Source organism: Clavelina lepadiformis, chromosome 3 (genome assembly GCF_947623445.1).
Source record: "Clavelina lepadiformis chromosome 3, kaClaLepa1.1, whole genome shotgun sequence".
NCBI classification, from domain to species: domain Eukaryota; kingdom Metazoa; phylum Chordata; class Ascidiacea; order Aplousobranchia; family Clavelinidae; genus Clavelina; species Clavelina lepadiformis.
In genome coordinates, this window is record NC_135242.1 from 18,006,782 (window position 1) to 18,028,556 (window position 21,775).

Here is a 21,775-nt window from a genome sequence, read left to right on the forward strand (position 1 = left end):
CCTGAGTGTTTCGAATTTCGCTCTCTGGTTAGGTCTTGAGGTGTCCTGTTGTCCATAAAATTTAAAAACACCGAAAATATTTTCCACCTAAAGTGTTTAAATGTAACACTTGAGTGATCTTGTAAGGTGCGCTTCTGATGCGCTTTTCAGATAGTCACTTGTCTAGAGTAAACAAAAGACGCCTACAGTCCAGTGCTGTCACACTACTCCGTTCTTTGCATTTCTTTAAAAACACAAACAGGCACAAGTTCAACAAACGAGCCAAAAATTACAGAAAAATAGCGTGAAAACATGTTCGAGTGTTTTATGCTTAGGTCTTAAGCACTTAGGACTGGTGTTACTTTTGATAAAACCGCAATTTCTGTCGGTTATTGCAGTACGTCATAAAACAGCACGTCGAATTTTTATATAACAACAAGTGTGCACAACAACTTAATATATTGTTGTCGGCCTATCCTGCCGTGTGTTCCTACCGCTTCTTTCAACCACAGCAACGAGTTATTATCACGAGTATTAATGGCTGGAGTTCTTGGCTAAAGCAAGTATTTTTTTAATTTGTATCTAAAACTGCAGTCAAATCAAGTTCAGATATTTGAATTCAACTCAGTGATAGGCAAAAGTAAAGGTAAGCACTCAACAACGCTATACGTGGGGTGAAGTATTGCTAGCCTTTCGACTCTGCTGCAGTATTATCCCAGTATTGCGTTTAACATCTGTGAGCTGGAGCTTACCGTAGAACGTTTAATGTGAACGTAAATTTAAGTCTTGTTGTCAGCGTATATAAATTACCGTAATTTTTTGCTTAAGTTTAAATAAAACAAGCTGAACTTGACTTTAAGATAACAAAATTTTTGGAATAAGATATGTGATTCAATTTGATCAACTTTAAACTGAACGTGTTGGTAGCTTGACAGATATAGGTAACCTCTATCTCTTGTGCTTATGACGACAGTCATGTTTTCGTCACATTTGGTTAGTTGCGCAAAAGAACGTTCGATAAACACATTTTTTTCTTAAAACCGTGTCAAATGTTGGTAAAAGAGAATAGTAACAAGCTTGAGGCCTGTTCTATGATTCATTGCGTTAATCCATTTACGTAATTTGACCGATTTCTATATGTAAAAACTTTGAGTAAACCAATTGTTTTCATATAACTGCTGATGTAAACGATCCAAACCAAGCCGAAAAGTATTAATTATTGAGACCAAACCACCACTTTGCAACGTACTAAGCCTACCCATGCGCCAGCAAATGGGCCACGGACAGCAATAAAGAATTTTGTCAGTAGTCACATCGAGAGAACCGGTGGAGTTTATTATGTGCCCCGCAGGGTTTTAACGGAAAAAATGATCACGAAAAAGTGTCATGAGATTATTATAAAGCCTTTTTGCGTTTTTTTTAAGTTTGTGTATGTTTTGTTGCATTTTTCAAATGAAGGGCGTGTCCACGCCAGCGAAGTTTGCTGTAGAGGCTCTTCAAAGTGAAGGCAAATCTCCTTGTCAACGGTTGGACAAAAACATTTGTAGAGAAAACATTTTGTAGAGAAAGTTTATACCAGTAAGCTCGAAAATGGATTGCTACAGCCTTGCTAGGGAGAAGTCATTCAAGCCGTTCTGCAGGTGTGTGCTGATCAATTAGAAACTCAGGGTAAAAGATAAAATACAACAGAATGTCAGAAAATGATAATTCCTATGCTGTATAAAACAGATAAGTTTGGCGTGGCAAGCGTTGTTTTTTTTTGTGGAAAAGGAATTTTAATCTGTTATCAGTGTGCTTGTAGCCCTTGAACCTTTTTCGATTTTCCAAAGCTTCAAAAGCGGAACTGAAGTACGGGCAAACACACTTTTTAGTTCAAGAAAATATCAGAAAGGTTAGCTGCGCAGGTAAATGTTTTTGCCAAAGCCCTGTATAAACTTGGTGTGATAGCGCGTATTTTGTGCATTGAATAGAAGGGAAAAGGTCCCATTTTAACTAATCTTTTTGTACAAAGCGGTAAATTTTGGTGTAAGAACTCATAAAGACTCTCAAGAAGTTGAACACGTGTACAGTATTTTTGTTTAAGTGTTTTGTTACTGTTACGCGCACTTTGGCCTGACATAAAGCATAGAACGTTTGGCAGGTAGTTTTTTAATTAGACCTTTTTGGAAAAGACTTTTTGCTTAACAATGGGTTCGCAGTGGAATTTGTACATCGCACACACAGTAGTCGCAGAAAGTCTAAAAAGTCTGTTGTCAGACGATATGTAGAATAGTTGCCTATGTGCAGTTCTTCGTATTGCTTTAAACAGTGAAATTTTACTACATGTTTCAGTAATTGTTAGGGAAGTTTTGCATTCTTTCGGCAAAATGACAAGTGACGTTGTAAGTATTACGAGTCCTAATGCTGTTAAAACTTAAACTAAAGCATCAGCAAAACTTACCTAATTGTAAAATAGCCTACTTAGCTCAGTTTGTAGACATCATGTTGTACGTTTTCTTGTTCTTCAAAGTAGCTTTGTAATTCTAAACCAGGCTGAAAAGGACGAGAATCAAGATCGCGGCAACTGGGACAACAAAGCTGATTACCTTCTCTCGTGCATTGGCTATGCTGTCGGCTTAGGAAACGTTTGGAGGTTTCCATACCTCGCTTATAAAAATGGTGGAGGTATTAATAATGATTCAATAACCGAACTAAAGACAGATTTTTTATTTTTTGCCATTCTGCTAAATTCTGAAAACTGAGGTTTGTAGCTGAAAATCATTTGATCAAATAGATCACCTACTTTCGATGAAATAGTCACGTTCGGTAGTATTATCTGTGGTATAGTGCACGAAATCAAATGTGTTTCTCATGCGACTGCACCTAACTTTCTCTTTATAGGGGCCTTTCTCATTCCTTACATTATTATGTTAGTCTTTGCCGGGCTTCCTATTTTTTTTATGGAAGTATCCCTTGGCCAGTTTTCAAGCTTGGGGCCAACTGCTGTTTGGAAATTCAATCCAATACTTAAAGGTGGGATTTACCGGAAATAAAACTTAGTTAATTTGATCATTTTACAACTTTAATATGCATTGTTTAATTAGTATATAATACACAGCGTAATATTTCATGCGGATTGCTATTTGCTGCAGGTGTCGGAATCTGTATGGTAGCACTGAGTGCAATGGTGGGCATCTATTACAATGTTATCATAGCTTATACGGTGTTCTACTTTTTCTCTTCTCTCACTGCTAATTTGCCTTGGGAGAAATGTGACAATTACTGGAATAACCCGTTAAGTTGTAGTACCAGCTTCAGTAAGTACGCCTAACTCAATTTTGAGCATATTTTTACCATTCTAAAGCAAAGCAACTTGGCTTTAAATTTTTCGGGCTTCTTTATATTCTTCATTCCCTTTTTGTCAGAAAACTCTTGCGCGGTTATTAACTTGACCGATGTGGTTCTTACCCCAAGTGAGGTGGATTTTGTGAATCTCGTCAACAACACTTTCTCTATTGATGACGTGTCGAAAAATGGTATTGTGCTTCTGATAACTAGACTGACATTACTCACAAATTTGTATCAGCGCACTGTACCGTAAAGTTGTTTTTTTCACAATTTTTTGACCAACTTTGTGGTATTTTAGTCGAACGGGAACAAGTGGAAGCGTTAACAGTCATAGCAGGTAGAGACAAAAGCTACTTTGGTTGTCCCGAATACGTCCCTTTCCGTGGTAGCAGCGCCAGTGAAGAATACTGGAAGTGAGTTAACAATGCTTTATAGCAGATTAAATTCAATTTCTTTGGGTCCCTATCCTTTCCGTCACATGTTTAACCTTCAAACGTTTGTTAGGGATTACGCCCTTAACTTGTCCGATGGAATAGATCCGGAATATACCGGTATCCCCAACACACATCTCGTGTTATCTTTGATCGTCGCTTGGATTGTTGTATTCTACAGTTTGATTCGTGGTATTAAGTCATCTGGAAAGGTAAGTATGGTTCGGCTTAAGACTCTCTGTGACATTTAATGGGTAGATTGCTCCCACTTCAGATGTTATTCTTCACCAGGTTGTGTATTTTACCGCCATTTTTCCCTACGTTGTACTTCTGATTCTGTTGATACGTGGTGCTACCTTGGAGGGTGCTTACGATGGTGTACAATATTACATTGGTTATAAATCCAACTTTAACAAGCTTGCTGATGCCGAAGTATGTAGTGTTGCAGACAACAGTGCCTACAAAGACATTACTCCACTGAAGTTAAATGTTAATTTAAACTTCGCCTTTTTAGGTTTGGAAAGACGCTGCAACGCAGATTTTCTTTTCTCTCAGCGCTGCGTGGGGTGGACTGATCGCTTTATCTTCGTACAACAAATTTGAAAACAACTGTTTCTACGACGCCCTTATAGTATGCTTTGTCAACTGCGCTACCTCTTTGTTTGCCGGATTTGCTATCTTTACTGTATTGGGACATATGGCTTTGAAGTTGGGTCGAAGCGTAGACGAAGTCGTACAATCAAGTAAAATTTGAAATCAAGGTGTTCTTGTCTGCGGTTTTAAGTACTCACTCTTTGTTTTAAAACGCAGGTTTTGGTCTTGCTTTTATCGTTTACCCGGAAGCCATTACTCAACTTCCGGTTTCTCCGCTGTGGGCAATCCTGTTTTTCCTCATGCTGTTTACTCTTGGTTTGGACAGTCAATTTACTATTTTGGAAACTGTAAGCACAGCGATTATCGACAGCTTTCCACGACAGTTGAGAAGCCGCCGATGGCAACTAATGTTGTTCTTGTCTGTGATTCTCTTTTTGCTCGGGCTGACTTGTGTAACCGACGTAAGTGAAAATGAAACGAAAGCAAATTGAATATTTAAACTATTTAAATTAAAACTAAAACTTCTTCCAGTCTGGACTTTACTGGGTGGATTTGATTGACCACTACGCGGCAGGCTGGGGTCTGCTCTTTGTGGCAGTAATGGAGCTCTTTGGTGTTTGCTACATCTATGGCGGTAACCGCTTCATAGAAGACGTGGAAATGATGATAGGGAAGAAACACTGGGCATTCTGGATTTACTGGAGGGCATGCTGGTTTTTCATTTCCCCGCTTTTACTCACGGTAGATATTTTGAACAAAATAGAACTTGGCATGTGATTTGAACCTCGTTAACCGCAAGTTCTAACCAGCATTAGGTTCAGCGAATAATATTTGTATTTATTTTCTAATTTTAAATTTTATTTTCTAACTTTAGGCAATTCTTATTTGGTCACTGGTCACTTTTACCGGAAAGACGTACGACGATGATACAACCTACCCAGTATTCGCCAATGTTCTTGGATGGTTAATGATTGCGTTTGCCATAGCTTTTATTCCTTTGTTTGGTGTGATCACGATCATTAAGAAGGGTGGAAATATTTTCAAGGTATTTTGTGACTTTCGCTCTCGAAAAACTCGGTTGCTTTCTGTTATTTCACTGGTTAAAATATGCTGATTGCAGTTGCATTATTGGAAAAATGTAAGCAGCGGGTGTAATTGCAGAATATTATATTAGGCATCATCACCGGACGGAGACTGGGGCCCTTACCTGAAAAAATTCCGCGGGTACCGCTACGCCGACATGGATGAGCCCCGAGAAGCCCTGGAGATTGCAAAAGAAAAGGAAGACCGAGGCTATGACAAGGCTGCAGCAAATCCAGTTTACGAACATGATGACGACGTTGCGCAGACAAAATTCTAGAAATCTCTTTCTTTCCCACTAACCCGGAAATACGTCAAAATCATAACGTTACCATTTCAATGTACTGACGATTTCAGGGTACACAGTATTTTGAAAATCAATTCAGCTATATCGTTAACTATTACTTTTTCGTAAGTTTTCGTGTTGCCCGCTGCCACTACCGAAATAACATTTATGATTTATGATGGGCCGTGTGGGAGTACAACAAAAAGCTTTTAACAAATGGTGCTATGTTGAGAGACATTATAATCATGCTCTGTTTCCTTTTGTATTTTTCTATTTAGCATCACTTAACGTGTAAAATTAGCAACTTTTGTACATATGATGGTAGGTTATAATGTTAACGTGCGTCATAATAGTCTGAAATACCTGCAATAAACTCTGTTAACAAATTTCTTGAAATACTGTAGTAAGTATATCAGGTAGCAATGAAAGCAACCAGTGCAAAATAGATTTTTATTTTATTACAAGTTATTTGACATGGTTCGAACGTAAACAGTTCTCCTTCTTCAGGGAAAGTACAAGCAAATAAATAGTCGAATTATTTACAATGGATAAGTAAGTAAAATTATCGGTAACTTATACGAAATTATTTAGCTGCACAAAAAAGAACACAAAACTAGACTAAGTATATAGAGGAGGACATATGGAGCGATGTCAAAATTACTGCTAAATGTTGCGAGGTTATTGTTACAAAAAAGTAAAGTCTACTGGCTATGAATACAACGTACGATGGATTGTGCTGATTAACTGTGGCATCAACAACGTTGGATAAAGGCTGTGACTCAATCAGTAAAAACGGATAACTTAAACTTAAGAATTTTAAACTTAAAACTTGACCATAGTTGTGTTACTGAGTGATTATGGTCATTAGTTACAGCCTTCCGCTTTCAGAAACGCACTGAAATAGACTTTTTTCTGTTCCTGACGTACTCCACTCCGCATTTTTACGCACGCGATACGTTGGAAACCGATAACAAACGACATAGCGACTAGTCGAATAGCACAGCTGCACAGTACTCTACAGTCTACACTCATATAGACCAAGATCGCTGCTGGAAGTTTCAGAATGACAGGCAAAGTACTTAGTGTTCGATGGCGTTATATTTATGGAGCTGCTGGAAGTGTTGTGATGTTAATAACTGGTTTTGTTATGGGGGCACCATTCTGGAGACATACCTCACCAGAAGATTCGCTTCAATTGTACGCAACAGTATATGCGTTTGATGGGTTGTGGATGTCGTGCATGTTTCAAGCTAGAAATATAGATTGTGTGCAGATGGGTTTCGGTTCAACTTACTACGGTTCAACTCCAGATTATCAACTTTACAGTGAGTATTTCAAAATGAATGTCGTGAATTACATTACTTACAAATTTGAAGAGATTTTTTGTTTACCAACTTTCATTCTAAAAAGAGGAATATGGGTATGGAAGTAGTATTAACATTGTGTTTCATAATTTCGGGAATGTGATACACAAGTCTATTAACTTTTCCTGGTTGCAGTTTTACAGTATGTGAAATTTCTTATAAGTCTGCACTACCATTATGAATCAACAAGTAAAAATCATGAGTTTACTACATACGTAACGTTTTCGCCATTTCGAATTTCAATTCGATTCTCTTTGAATTGAAAAGTAAATAAAAAGCGTTGCCCAGCAGAAGAAATTCTTTGCAGAGTTAGGTTTTTGGATAACGAATACGCACATCAGTAATGATTTGAGAAAAACCATCATCGTCATTCAAAGTGACGGCCACAAGCTAGAAATGGTGTTCGAACAGACATTACTTTCTATTTAGTTTACACATATAAAAGTATTCAGTGAATTGAATTCAAAATTAGCTGAGAGTACAGATTTTAAGCATCTTTCTTTCACTAATTTAGTATTTTAATAGAACAAATTAAAAACTGCAATTTTAGGAAAAGATGGCAGTGGATCAACTCTTAATCTAAAGTCGATTTGTATAAAGTGCGTGTTGTAGTGTTTTTAGAAATATTTCAAGAAAAATGGCGTATAATACAACGTCATATGGCAAGCCTTCCAAGAGGATACTTTCAACTAAATTGCGAAATACAATATTTGGTCTGAGTTTTTTCTACTTGCTTCTATTGCTGTTTGTGTTGGCCGCACCTTATTGGAAAGTGTCTTCCTCCTGGGCCAGTGCCTCTGTAATGAGGAACATCTGGGGTTTTCAAGGCTTATTTTTGTCCTGCGTTAATACTCTGGGCGCAAGAGGAAATAATCAGTGCTATCAAATGGGTTTCAACAGCGGTTATTACACCAATTCAGCGGTTTACGCCACTAACGGAGTCAACGGTAAGTCCACGGCTTCAATAGAATAAACTTCAGAATGTTAAGCAAAATCAGACGGAAACACATCGATATAGGTACACCGGAAAACTCTCACGATAAACCTGTCGATACTTTTTAGGTTTTCGCATAGTTTTGAAAGTTTGAGTTATAATTTGGACAATAATTTTGCATAACATTGAAAGTTTTATCTGAAAGGTTGGTTAGGATTCTTATTATGGGTGGTTATAGATTATTCTGAAATTGGAGTTATTGTGAAGGGCCCAACCAGGCCATGGATTTAAACCCTAAGAAATTGAAAAGTAGGAATCTTATTATGCAATTTCGATTGCTTGTTTCAATATTTTCGCACGTTTTAATCCCATGTTGTGAATACGTGTAAGCAAACGTGCTCATCATGTCTTCGTTGCTGGGATATGCCAGTTCAGATCCGTTACTGTCTTGAGTGTCGTCGAACAATCGCAGAGAACATATAGTGGAGTTATGTATAGTCAGAGAACATATAGTCAGTTAATATGAGTGGATAGAAACGCCAACAACTTTAAGCTTTGAGATGGTGATTTAAGAACTTTAAGATTTACTTTACAACTTAAGTAATTTAAAATTAGTCAGTAAACATAAAGTTAGAGCTGCATCGAGAAACGGTAAAAAATGATTTAATGTAAAGCTTTTTTGCAGATTTACAAACGAAAAAGATACTCTTGAGATTTAATCATATAGTGGGTGGAATAGATATGAGTAGAGCCAAGTATGGTTATCACGATGAAGCTAGCGAACGTACAAAAGCAGAAGGTCCGGCTTCTGTCAACCTCCGCAGGGCTGCGCTGTTGCTCGGCACTCCCACTATATTTTTGATCGCCTTTGTAGTTGGCGCCCCCTACTGGAAGTCGAGCGCAATATGGGGGAGTATAACTACAATTACAAATATATGGGAATTCCAAGGGATCTTTCTGCAATGTGTGAAAACTGGTGCAGGACAAGGGACTATCCAATGCTATCAAATATATACGACGATTGGAAATAGTGGTGGTCAACAGTCCGGTTATGATGCACTCATATATCGTAAGTGTACACATCCTACCTTATAAGATTTAAAAAAGAAAGAATTGGCTTACCGACACTTCCTTGGTAAGAGTATATGATCAGGACAAACTGCTATCTTGCATGTTTGACCTGAACGCACGCAAAACAAAGAGTATATAGCCTAGCCTACTTCCAAACGAAGTGTAAATTTTGGAACTCACTTTAGGCCTACTCATAAATGACAAAAGACAAAAAACTATCGAATCAAAAGTCAAAAAGGCATGAAGGCTATATGCCTAAAAAGAGAGAGTTATTTTACGATTAAAGAGTGTATATTTACATAAGGTATGTATCATTTATGTTACATTTTTATTGTTCTCTTTCAATAGCCACAATGTTCTCTTTTATTGTTTCGGTTGCAACAAAAAGTCGTCAAATGTTTAAACTGGACACATCATTGAAATAATTGCGATTGTCTTGTTGAAAACATGTTACAAATATTTCCAAAAATAGGAAAATTTCATCCTATGACATTTTCTTTTACAAGATAAGACAAGATTTATAAGTCTTTACAGTCGGTAATGTACGAAGTTGGCATTCCTCAGCTAAGGTACTAAACTCAACGCTAAGTGTAATCTTGATTTTTTGGCAGTATTAGACTATAATAATTTGTGTAATTAATTTATTCAAATACACCTTATTTGAGTGATATTATTATTGAAGAGGATATAATTTGAGCTTTATGTTGATTTCGTTACTATTGTTATTGTACGATTTCAACGCCTATTTAACACTGCGTGGTACTGGAGTATTTTACTGGAGGTTCCTGCAATTTTCTAATGTAAAGAAGGTAACCATAAATATTTGTAAACACGAAAATAAGATTGTTGTGTAGAAAACAGACAAAAATATACAGTTCCAAAGTTAGAAGCGACAGATATGACGACAGCACTAAACAACAATAACATGGTGCTGTGCATAGTCATAGTCAATATACTTTGCCGATAAACGATATAGGAGTATAGTCGTGACCTCTCTACAGTTTGGGCAACCAAGGCACAGAAACACCTTAACTGCTTTACGATTCTTCAGTAAAAGTGAGCAATGATTTAATAAGATGGTAAAGTACTCATACAGTATGCGCAAGGTTTTATACTTTACATAAGTCGCATATAGACAAATTATTGTTTTAGAGCTGAGATAGGCATTTACGTTCGAATAACCACTCCTCTGTAAAGCATTCGCCTTGTTGCAATTTTGAACCAAACGGGTAAATATGTGCTTAAGCCTACGCGTTTAATGGTGAGTTCATACCTACCCACATCATATAGCCTACACAGCTAGAAGAAGTTAAGTTTAACATTAAGAGTTAATGAGTAACCTAAAGTAGAGGATAAATATTGCTTTTATCTTCTATGTATCCTTAGTTTCATCCTGAGCGCAACAGGTAGATATTGCAGTAAACGTAAGCCTACTAGTTGAAGAAATGTATAACAAGTAGATGAAGTTTGGTATGTATTAAAAAAGCAAAGGTATTACCGATTTCATGAACATCAGATGTACCGGTTGTACGCTATTTTATATATATAGCTATACATTATGACAACAAAGCAAAGGATGAAATAACAAATGAGATTAGCAAAAGCTGAAAAGAAGATGGAAAGTATCAACATATTTTGAGATCAACTGATCACATGATTATATTAGTTCAAATATCTAACTTCTTTTTCGTCATACCACCAGAACAGAAACTAAAAAATATTTGAAAGTTAGTGTCGCCTTTGCTTTTTACAATGGCAAGTCAAGGTTTAATCCATGCATCTGTGCTGCTTGGATTTGTTTCTATGATTTTAATCGTCGTTGTGGTTATCATGCCCGAATGGAGAGTAAATTCTGTAGTTGCGTCAGATGCATATATGAGAGGGGTTCGAGCCAAAGAGGGCTTGTGGGTTAGGTGCACAAATTACCAGAACAATTACTTCACGTGTGACATGTACGACACACCTATATTCGGGCTCGCGGGTAAGACAACATTTAACGATGTGTCTGACTTGCATAAGAATTTAACATGATCCGTTTGACTAAAATTATGTAACAAATTATTATTTAACAAATAGAATGTCTTATAAAGCAGAGCAAGGCAGCATCATAAATAAAATAAAGTCTACTTAGACGTAAAGAATTATTAATCAAAGCTCTGCGAAATACTAGCAAATTAAGGCATGGTAGGTGACTTACAGTTTTTTTGTGCCCTGCGTTGTTAAACTTGCAATTTTTTACAGCCTACCTGAACGCTTTTCGTGCGTTGATGATAATCGCGTTACTCGCGTCAGTGGCAGGTGTGATATGTTCCGCACTTGGCATGAGATGCGCGACCATCATTGAGGAAGACTCAAAATCAAAAAGATGGACAATAATGATTGGAGGAGTATGCCACATTGTAGCAGGTTATTAGATACCCATCTTGTTTTGTCTCTTGGTTTCCTGTCAAAATCATCATACTTATGTAAATAGTTAGGAACCACGTTGATCAGTGTATAACTGTTGCGCCATATAGCTATACGTTAATCATTGATATGTTACCTAGTTTCATCTTCTCAAAAGCTTTATTAAGTAATTTATATATCTGTAGAAAAAATGATGTTTAAAATACCAAAGTGTTTTCTTGTTGTGATAATATCTAATCTGTGAAAATAAACTCCATGACAGCTTAAAGTCTGATTTCTGTTACACAGGTTCACTGACGGGAATATGTGTATCTTGGTACGCTGCCGAAGTCGTCCGCGAATTTAACTACCCGTACAACCAACAGCAACTCAGTTATACTTTTGGTGCTTGCCTGTATCTTGGCTGGGTTGTCATGGTGCTTTCTTTGATATGTGGTATTCTGATGACATGCTGTACCTGCTTTAACAAACCAGTGGGGAAAACAACGGCATATGAATATTCGTACAAGCCACCAGTAGCCCAAGAAAAGTATTCTTATCCCCGTAAGTATCACTAATAGTTACGTAATGTCATACAAAAGTTATCCGCTTCGTGTTTGTTACAAGTATGTATTGTTTACAAGTAAAAACTTTCACGACTGAAGGTTCCAAAACCAAAATTGACTTATACAAGCACCTGACTCCAATGCACATCACTACGGTCATAGCCTGTCTTATAGAAGACAAATGAAAGAAAACATGTTTTCGATGACTATCTAACAAAAAGATATAATCGAAGCAACTTTACAACGACCAGAAATTCACGAGGTCAATTCCTGGAGTAGCCTACAGGTTGCGTCACCGATAATAATTAACTAAATACCGGTTGAAGACAACACATTCCAAAACCGACTCAGAGATAAGAAAGTTAAACCATAGGAAAACATCAATACCATAAAACTTGTTTACGTATACAATAAATACGTTATACCAGAAGCTATAAAAGCAGAAAGCTCTAGTTTAAATCACAACCCTACAGGAGATATTATACGAGTCATGAAACAAACCGCTAACAACTCTCCGCACAAAAAAAACCACACTTTAAAAAATTGAAAAAAGTTAAGATCCTAAGCATCCATTAACGATTTGGGAATTAAGACAAATTTTCTGTGTATTTAAACCGATCGCAAAGATATATTTCGATATTCTGTTTATGAACTTCTTTTTTTCAGCTCCCGCCGTTGAAACTTACAAACAAGACCCGATTTACAAGGATCGTAGTGGTTATCGGAAATCCGACTATCGCCAATCCAAGCATAGCAACCATCACTCGCATCATTCTTCCCACTACTCCGGACACAGAGATCATCGAGCTTCATCTTTCACTTCTAGCCACAGTCACCGCAGCAGCCTCCACCGCGACAGTCCCAAATCCAGTCACACTCGACATGACAGTGACATCGCGCGGGCAAGTGGTTTCGTTTGAACGAACAGGTCTTGATAAGACATGCCACGAGTAAAGAAATTCTTTTGCAATGTCCTGAGCACTAGTTTTGATCACAAAATACGAAGTATGTATTGAACGTTACTTTTAACAACATGCTGTACATAAGAACATAAAACTGCTGCCTATCTTTTACAACTGTTTGTTGATCGAACGAGGTGGCCAGTACAAAAGCTATCAGTTCACGTGGTGTTTTCACATAGACATTTTATGGCCGCTTGGTTGTAGAAAATACAGCCATTAAAAGCTTCTAACAAGCAAATATAAGAGTTTATGTTTAAATTGAGAACTGAGTTGTAATCCTTTATTTTATCACGGTTAACACGTTCATATTTTTTGATGTTCTAACATTTGTGGAAGCATATAATAGGGTAATATTTGGAAACGTTGCAATTTGTTAAACGGATATATTGAAAATTATTTTTCCATCACTCTTTCTTATGATTTTTTTTCGATTTACGGTAAATACATGGCCAGAAAATGAAAGAAATTAATGTATAGTATTATCACTTGCAATTTTGTCTTTGCATTCTCTACAATAGAACCTGATCGCATTTGTATACAGACTTACACGTTTGCAACGAATTAACTTTTTATTTTCATTAATGTGAGTAATACTCGCAAATGTTGAAAGAACCTCAAGGTTATTTGATGTCGTATAACCTACATTTGTCTTTCACGAATATTTTATGTCAAACTGTGTGTAAAATGTATATGGAAGCATTAGCATTGTCAGCTTTTCAAACGTTTTGTCATATGTTTCCTATTGCTAAGAAGATTTGTTATGTTAGTTTATTAATCATAGCCAGCAGTAATTTAAAAACCACTTGACAAGTATACAACCGTTTTAATTTGTGCACACCCCCTGTAATAAAATGTTCCTTATTATGTAAGCAAACAAATCGTTTCTATCTCATTCAAGGATCAAGAGCATATCAACGTCAACTGAGAATGGCTACTGTTAGAACAGTTTATCAATCGCTTTCTGGACTTTGCCACTTATGTTAATATCCTACCCTACAGATATTTTTTGTTTACCCAGGTCTTTCAAACGTATTGAATGTGGTCAAGAATAAAGCAAAGAAATACTTTTAAATTTAAGCTTATCCAGTATTTTTTCAATTTCAAATGTATATATATATCTATATATATATATATTCCAGACTGTATTGCAAATAAAAATCAGTCTATTTACATTGGATTATTACAGTATGTCTAAGTTACCTTATGTTGTTTATAATGCAACAATGTTGACGTAATGTATTCTTGGTTTTAACTATATTTCATCTTCGTACAAGAAATAGCATACTGTACAGTATGACATCGATATTGGTGGTGCCTCGTGTCATGAAAATCTTCAAAAAACAACTTAACCCAGGGTAGATGAAGCAACATTTCGTTCACTGTAATAGTTGACCAGGCTTGTAACATGCAACTTACAAGTGACAAAAACTGATAGTTAGGTGTACTATATTAGTAAATGCTTCAAGATACAATTTATCTAAGGTAGATCTTTACAAGTTAGATAGATAGATATAAGTATATGGAAAAAATAAATATCTGGGCAAATATCCTAGCAATACATACCTTGCTACCAACATACGTCATTAAACCAATAAAACATGTTGTCTAGGAATTTGCTAAAGCGTACTAGAAAAATGCCAACAGAACCTGGTAAACCTGTATGTTAAGTTGTCATGAAAAGACCACACACGTAATATGTCTTATACGAACTGTGACCCGCTTCTCCCAACACACACACACACAAACACAAAACACACGGAAATAGCAAACATTGTGTACAGTGAACGTTATTAGTTATTACTTATTAGTAACACGATATGGTATTGCTATTTTCCAAAACGTCGTACGTAATGCCAACAGATTCTTGTTTACTTGTATGTTTGGATGGTCATGCAAAGACTATTCACGTAATTGGTCCTATATACTGCTAATACCCGTGATCGTCTTCTGCCAATACACAAACAAGGGAGAAGCAAAAATTTTGTACAATAAACATTATTACGCAATATGTTATTCTATTTACTAAAAGGTCGTATAAGATGACTTTCCATGCTTAGAAAAACATAAAAACAAAGTCTTGCTTTGTTGTTGTTTTTGCTTAGTATTTCAAGAAGAAATGTCATTTACCTACACCAAAACATAAACGTCAAAAATTAGACCTGAGCAGCTATGCCAGATCTTGTGACTTCAAAACGCGCAAAGAGTAGATATGCTCGACAAAATAGTAAGGATGTATGGTACCAATACTTCCCATAAGAAGATCTTTGAAATGCTCTTTCACATCGAAACCAACTCATAAATTTTAAATGAAATCATAACTCAGTGCTTTTAGAAGATCTAAGTTGATAAAAATTGCATGTTCCATAATACTTCATACCACGAGGTATAGCAATGCCTACGACAACTACAATTAAAACATATGTTGTATGCATTGTTGGTTACATAGCTTCAGACATTCATGAAATATCTTATCAAAGTGTTAAAGTTAAACAAAGTAAATGAGAATAATTAAATGGTTAATACGTCGGAATATAAACTATAGTTAAGTATTTAGACAATAAAACATATCAATCTACCCCTAAACAATCATTCCTTTGAGAAAGGCGTATCCTTTGAGTAATAAAATAAACGTAAAATGGTACAGTTTTAGCGCTGTTCTCATCGCAACTTGGTTAAAGATTGTAAGTTTTGCTGGCTCGTTGCATAACATAATAGTATATCTAATAACAAAATTACAAGGAAACTATGCGTTGGGAATTTTTAAGAGAGTTAAGGGCAGCGGCTGCGCTGTGGATTTCTCCTGACTTATGTTGATCGTAATTGTCTGAAACGAGAACGACCCAGTTTGACCCCCACAAAAACTCAACTCAGTAAATCAGTGACATTGCCCTGTAGATTCAACAATAATTAATAGGGGAGACCGGGGTTAGTTGGAAAAAATTTTAGGAAAATTTAAACCACCAAAATTCAGAATGATCTTCGAAACCTTTATCTAGTCTGGCATAATGACTACGATGATCTACAACTTCTTACAAAAGACTGACCAGAAATTGTTACAGGTTTACGCACAAACTTTAATTATTCAGACATCAGTCACGTCTTCCAACTAACCCCGAAGCCGGGGCTTGTTGGAAAACCACATGGGGTTAGTTGGAAAATACATCGATTTGTTATATACAGTATTCAAAAGTGTCTGTTCTTTGAATGTTAGTTAATCAATCTATTGTGGATTGTAGCCCGACAAGTCAACAGGGAAGACAAATTTCTGTTGACAGCGTTTCGTTCCTTTTCTGTTTAAAGGAACAGGCAATTTGAACACAATGTCTTTTAAATTTTGAGTGAATTCCGATTCGTCAGTGTCCATAGGAAAAATAAACAAGGGGTGTTCACTCACTAATTTAGAGTGACTGGAGCGCTTCAAAAATTTGAAGGTTACGTCCCCATCTTCAAAAACATCACTTACTTGTCCAACGTAGTACTGCACACTTTTTCTTGCAGAAAATTTGACAAGTGCAAATTCACCTACTTTAATGTCACTTGGTTGATTAACCTCTGTCATTTCTTCATCGTCTGTTGTACTCCCGTCTGAGCAGTCCTCCTCATCCGATAAGAGTGGTGGCGGTGCTTTGGCAGAGTCAGACTTTGAAGCATTTATCAAGCGTTTACAAATTTTCTTACTTGTCTTTTTCTTTTTTTCATCCTGTGCCATAAGTTCCTGTTTTTCAGGGGTGTCAGTTAAAATCCTGGTTCTTCCACGATTTATGTTGGATTTCCTCTTTCTGGGAGCAGCTTTTGTAAATGGCCTTATGCTTTCAGGTGTGACATTCACAGGACAATCAATTGTTGATGATAAAGACCTACCTGATATTTGGTGTTGTTGGCTGGTTGCTTGCTGGTCTGTTGGTTGTGTGCTGGCACTGTCAGCAACATTTATCGGGATAGGCCTGTCAGTCACATCAGAAGGCAGAAATTCTACATCCGTGAAAATGTCACTGTCGAATGGATAGATCCCAGCAACCTTGAACCCTGATTGTATGTTTACCGGTGTGAATGCTCTGGGGAAACTTCTCCCTACCATATCAGGGATGTCATAAATAGTCATTGTTGTTCCTCGATTTTCTTTCATCCAGCAGTCACAAGCACTGTTGTAATAACGTTTGAAAGGCCCATAAACAGCCCTATCTAGCGGCTGCAGCTTATGAGAGCAGTGGGGTGGAAATGAGAGTAAGACAATGCCACGGTCTTTGGCATAATCAATGACTTCCAGGCTGATGTGGCTCTGATGATTGTATAGAAGCAATAGCACTTTGTCTTCATGGGTTGGTCTAACATGAGACACAAAGTGTTTCATCCAGACAAGAAAATTCTCTGCGGTCATACAGCCACTTGGATGTGCTCTCCCAATGGAGCCAGTTGGAGCACCATTTTTAATAAAGTGATCCTTGTAGTGTACCCTTGGAAATATGAACATGGGTGGGATTGCATTTCCAGTTGCACTGACAGCACAACAAAGTGTGACAAGTTGCCCTCTCTCTCCAGAAACAATAGCACCAACTTGCTTAGCACCTGTTGCTGCGACAATCTTTCTTGGTTTCTGCACAGTGGTACAGCCAGTTTCATCTACATTCCAGATCTTGTCTGGTGTAAATCCATCCCTTTCCAACACTGAGGCAAATCTATCATAGAAAGTTTTAACATTATGCCTGTTAAAACTGGTAGCACGACTCAGTGATGTGCTTTCTGGTGTTCTCAAGGACAAGCTGGGATGTCGTTTCATGAAAGCGGAAAGCCAGTCGCTCCCAGCCTGCTTTGCTACAGCCCAAGAGCTTGGTATTTTTAGATTAACTTTGGTAGCATATTCATATGCCAATGATTTTACTTCACTAGTGGACAGTCCATAATATAAAGTTGATGATTTAAGTAAATATTCCACCAAAAGAAGCTCTTGGTTACTATCAAATACTGATCTATTATTGAAATATCCATATCTCTTCAAAGATATTTCTTCTATATCATCATTCTGGTTAGAGTGTTCCTTGCGATATTTCAAACAGTACCTTCGCAAAGTCACATGAGGAATGCCATATTCCTTACCAACTTTGTGGCAAGGTCTTTTCTGCATTAACACCTGTTTCACTGCCTTTTCCATTACAAACTTTGGAGTAGATCCACGTTGAGTTTTGCGTTTATACTCGCGCATACTTTTAATTAAAAAGTGTAGCTATTTATCGACCTGTATAAAATAACAAGTTCCAACTTAACTGTACGAGGCTGTAAAAGTAAAAGGTATGAATTCCATCAAGCATTAATGAAAGAAATTTTTACTCATATGATTTTACTCATATAATACTGTTTAAACTTTAAAGCAAGTGTTTAGCAAAAGTTATTCATAATTGGGGTTAGTTGAAACATTTTCCAACTAACCCCATTCAAATTTTTCCAACTAACCCCGTATGCACATGGGAGTGAAAACTTACTTTTTATGTAGCCACCAAAGCAGGTAATTTAATTGCCTCTGCCTTTTCTGGTACCATGGCACCTACGGTCAATATAGACTAATGAACTTTCACTAATCTCTCTAGAGCACTATGTTACACGATATTTACCAACAAGCTCGAATTTTAGTTCAAAGTGTAAAAAACAGAAAAACGTGTACCACTCTTATGTTTTTGCTCTGAGACCAATAAAATTACCATGGCGAATAGATAACATCGTTGTCAATCACTAAGGGACAGTAAAGATTTAAAAAAATGTTCAGGGAGTACTAAAACAGCGATTTTTCAACTAACCCCGTTTTCCAACTAGCCCCGGTCTCCCCTACGTGTTATGCAAGGTCATGATCACCATATGCCACGTTAAACGGAATTTTAATTTTTGGTAATTTATTCCAGATGAATGGGAACAGATATTTAGTGCGTATCGGCTGTTTCTAAAATTTTTAGATAAGTTATAACACGATACGAATAATAAGGATATGTTTACAAAACTTCAGATTAATTACCATTTGCTTAGTTGAATTACCGCCTGAGATTAAAGCTATAGCAAGTAGATACGGCTACACCTACATAATTACGAGAAACAACATCGAAGGACGATTTGAAAAAAACGTTTCCTGGCTATAGCCTACTCTCTTTCCTAAAATGAATCTGGAAAAACCGTTTGTTATCTAGCCTATAACTATATATTTTAAACTTATCAAAACCATTTTGTCAAGTAGGCTGTCGCAAAGCTTAAGTAGCCTACAATTTGTTGTAGGCTATAGTGCCGTTGCAGCAAAAAATAAGTTAGTAACAGTCAAACACGAGAAAGACTCTTCTTTGTTCTTGATAAAATAAATTGGAAGAAAATTGTCCTGACGTGTAAGATGGTAGTTTTGACTTACAGTTATTTGATTAATGACATCGGAGGAATGAGGTAGCTTAAGTCTCTTTTCGTGTCGTTAACTTTTGCTTCGTAATACTCGTCAAAGCAAGCACCGTAAAAATATTTATCGCCTCGATCAGCCCTCAAGATTAACGTGGTGGAAGTAACGAACATTGTTGGAAGCAGTGGCGTAGCAGCCACCTGGCGGTTCTGGCTCTGCGCCAGGGGCGGCAGGCTGCAAGGGGGCGGCAAAATGAGGCTGCACATTGCACACAGCACGAGAATTTAAAAAAAAATGGAGCGGTAAACAAGCTATTTTGTTACAATTTGGTCCCGCTGACCAAGAAAACTGTGGAAGGTGAACCAGTCCTGGGCATTTAAACGTTTAATTGTAACCTTTTAAGTTGTTATTGATTGTAAACGTTTAAATGACAAGTGTTAATTTAGACTCGAAAATGAAACATGTCAAAGAGAGTGGAGCTTTTTTTAAAAAGAAGAGAAAGCAAGAGAAGCAGAATTTAAAAAGCACAAGGGAGCTATGCTAAAATTTGTAATCTCTTCTGGTTCAAATGTTTCTTTAACATTACCAGAGAAAGATTCAAATGAAAACCCAGACAATAACGCTGAGCTCCAGAGAGATACTGAAAATATCAGCTTATCAGCAGAAACGCAAGAAACAGGGTCTATCAAAAGTAATGCCAATGAAATCAATTATGCATTGCCAGTTATAGATGGAGACGAATGTGAAAATAACGACGAAGCAGTTGCAGTAGTCAACAATTTGCCCAATGATGTGGCCTCTTGGCCTGAAGCTATAGATCACCATTTGTATGGATGAAGAGCGAAAAAAGTGGAAAGCAATTTTAGAAAGCGTTGTTGATGTCATATTATTTCTAAGTAAGCAAAACCTTCCTTTTCGAGGACATCGTGAAGCTTTTGAATCCAACAACCAAGGGAATTTTTTACAGACCGTGAAGCTTCTGGAAAAATATAGTCCCGTAATCATCAAATACCTTTCTGATATTCGTATTTCTACGAAGATGACCACTACTTATCTTTCTCCCACTATTCAAAATGAGCTTATTTTGCTTCTCAGTAAAAAAGTCAAAAACATCGTTCTTGAAGAGGTGCGCGAAGCTAAATATTTTGCGATTATGTGCGACAGTACTCCGGACGTATCACATACTGATCAAATGACTCTTATAGTCAGATATGCAATAATCAAAAACAGTATTGCCCAACTGAAGGAATTGTTTTTGAATTTCTTTCCGTTGAGCGGAAAAACGACAGCTGAAATTTCTCAATCTATTCTAGATGAACTTGAACCAAACAACCATGATGTGATGATGTGTAGGGGACAAGGCTACGACAACGCATCTACTATGTCGGGAATTCATACTGGAGTTCAGCAAAAAATCAAAAACATAAATCCAAAATTCATAAATCCAAGACATTACACGTTCAAAAACTTGATTTTGAAGATATTATCGCTGATTTTGCTTCGGCGAAAGCTCGAAAAGTTCAATTTTGAGGCGGCTATTGATCTTTTATTTGCCTAATACATTTGTTCTCCATTTTTTGTCTTTTATTTTAGGTCTTAACGTTGAGACAGTGAGGCTTCTTTCTCAAGCAATATAGAACTTCTGAGACGCGGCACATTATCTATAATTATTTTTATTGAATAGATTGCGTGAACATGAAACTATACTTCAAAATTTGCTGCAGTCTACATAGGGCGGCATTTTCAACGAAAGCCAGGGGCGGCAGCATATGCTCCTACGCCACTGGTTGGAAGGCTGCATATACATGATCAGGGTGCCAAGTAATTTACACCGTTTTTTCTGACTGAAATCAGTTTACGTTTGAACCAAGTCAACTGAACGCCTAACTTTGATTTCACACTACTTGTTGCCAGTTGCGTAGTTACGCGTGGGGCATTGGGCCGTGATCCCAAAGTCATTCTACCCGGCGTTTCGAAAGTGTACACCAAAAATTGGCAGCTATTGTATGTAGGTCTACAAATATGAGTATACAGTGGGACCTCGTTAATCCGGACCCCGAACAACCGGAATCCCCGCTATCCGACACAAAACTGCCGGGAACGGATTTCTTCCTATGCATTTTACCCCTTTAATCCGGAAACCCCGCTGTCCGACTCCGACACAAAAGTTTTGGAACAAATGTGCTAAATCAATAGCAATAAAATCCGATAAACCGGATTATTAACAGTTAAGCGAAAATGATTCACGATTGTCCTAATACACTATGTAGTTAGTTGACGAAACAATAGCCGATTATCTACGCATAATAACGTTGCGGTCTTTATTGATTCAAAAGTACAGTATTGCGCTTTGTAAAAAATTTTAGCCGCACAGCTTTTTAGTCATACTATGAAATACTGTACAGTATTTTAGAAACGAAAAAATAAATTGT

The 21,775-nt window shown here is 37.0% G+C and overlaps 3 protein-coding genes across 7 annotated transcripts; 2 read left to right on the forward strand and 1 right to left on the reverse strand.

The window, feature by feature from the left end:
• Positions 1–2,197: 2,197 nt before the first annotated feature.
• Positions 2,198–6,083, forward strand: LOC143449714 (sodium- and chloride-dependent neutral and basic amino acid transporter B(0+)-like). The gene is made up of 13 exons (XM_076950024.1): positions 2,198–2,360; positions 2,511–2,643; positions 2,860–2,991; positions 3,111–3,275; positions 3,384–3,494; positions 3,605–3,719; positions 3,811–3,949; positions 4,029–4,169; positions 4,252–4,480; positions 4,548–4,792; positions 4,863–5,072; positions 5,206–5,376; positions 5,506–6,083. Exons 1-13 carry the CDS (start codon positions 2,346–2,348, stop codon positions 5,689–5,691), a joined length of 1,992 nt encoding a protein of 663 aa, XP_076806139.1. The 5' UTR covers positions 2,198–2,345; the 3' UTR covers positions 5,692–6,083.
• A 609-nt stretch (positions 6,084–6,692) lies between these two features.
• On the forward strand, positions 6,693–13,837 carry LOC143449242 (claudin-1-like). 4 transcript variants are annotated; one of them, XM_076949359.1, is made up of 4 exons: positions 6,693–7,022; positions 11,308–11,472; positions 11,761–12,015; positions 12,684–13,836. In XM_076949359.1, exons 1-4 carry the CDS (start codon positions 6,761–6,763, stop codon positions 12,935–12,937), a joined length of 936 nt encoding a protein of 311 aa, XP_076805474.1. In that variant the 5' UTR covers positions 6,693–6,760; the 3' UTR covers positions 12,938–13,836. The 4 variants fall into 4 exon arrangements, with proteins under 4 accessions (XP_076805474.1, XP_076805473.1, XP_076805472.1 ...); XM_076949358.1 differs by lacking the exon at positions 6,693–7,022 and adding an exon at positions 7,547–8,008 and having other exon boundaries at positions 12,684–13,837; XM_076949357.1 differs by lacking the exon at positions 6,693–7,022 and adding an exon at positions 8,117–9,064 and having other exon boundaries at positions 12,684–13,837.
• A 290-nt stretch (positions 13,838–14,127) lies between these two features.
• On the reverse strand, positions 14,128–18,647 carry LOC143449241 (uncharacterized). 2 transcript variants are annotated; one of them, XM_076949356.1, is made up of 2 exons: positions 16,841–18,647; positions 16,594–16,758 (listed from the first exon to the last, which is right to left on the reverse strand). In XM_076949356.1, exons 1-2 carry the CDS (start codon positions 18,177–18,179, stop codon positions 16,739–16,741), a joined length of 1,359 nt encoding a protein of 452 aa, XP_076805471.1. In that variant the 5' UTR covers positions 18,180–18,647; the 3' UTR covers positions 16,594–16,738. The 2 variants fall into 2 exon arrangements, with proteins under 2 accessions (XP_076805470.1, XP_076805471.1); XM_076949355.1 differs by having other exon boundaries at positions 14,128–18,643.
• Between the last annotated feature and the right edge of the window lie 3,128 nt (positions 18,648–21,775).

What these genes read in the sequence shown, in the direction of transcription:
- LOC143449242 (XM_076949357.1), top strand. Translation starts at nt 8,737, where the DNA reads ATGAGTAGAGCCAAGTATGGTTATCACGATGAAGCTAGCGAACGTACA. An exon ending in TTATGATGCACTCATATATC is followed by an intron (nt 9,065 to 11,307) that starts GTAAGTGTACAC and finishes AATTTTTTACAG; the next exon opens with CCTACCTGAACGCTTTTCGT. An exon ending in AGTATGCCACATTGTAGCAG is followed by an intron (nt 11,473 to 11,760) that starts GTTATTAGATAC and finishes TCTGTTACACAG; the next exon opens with GTTCACTGACGGGAATATGT.
- LOC143449714 (XM_076950024.1), top strand. An exon ending in TGATGACGTGTCGAAAAATG is followed by an intron (nt 3,495 to 3,604) that starts GTATTGTGCTTC and finishes GTGGTATTTTAG; the next exon opens with TCGAACGGGAACAAGTGGAA. An exon ending in GTATTAAGTCATCTGGAAAG is followed by an intron (nt 3,950 to 4,028) that starts GTAAGTATGGTT and finishes ATTCTTCACCAG; the next exon opens with GTTGTGTATTTTACCGCCAT.
- LOC143449241 (XM_076949355.1), bottom strand. Translation starts at nt 18,179, where the DNA reads ATGCGCGAGTATAAACGCAAAACTCAACGTGGATCTACTCCAAAGTTT.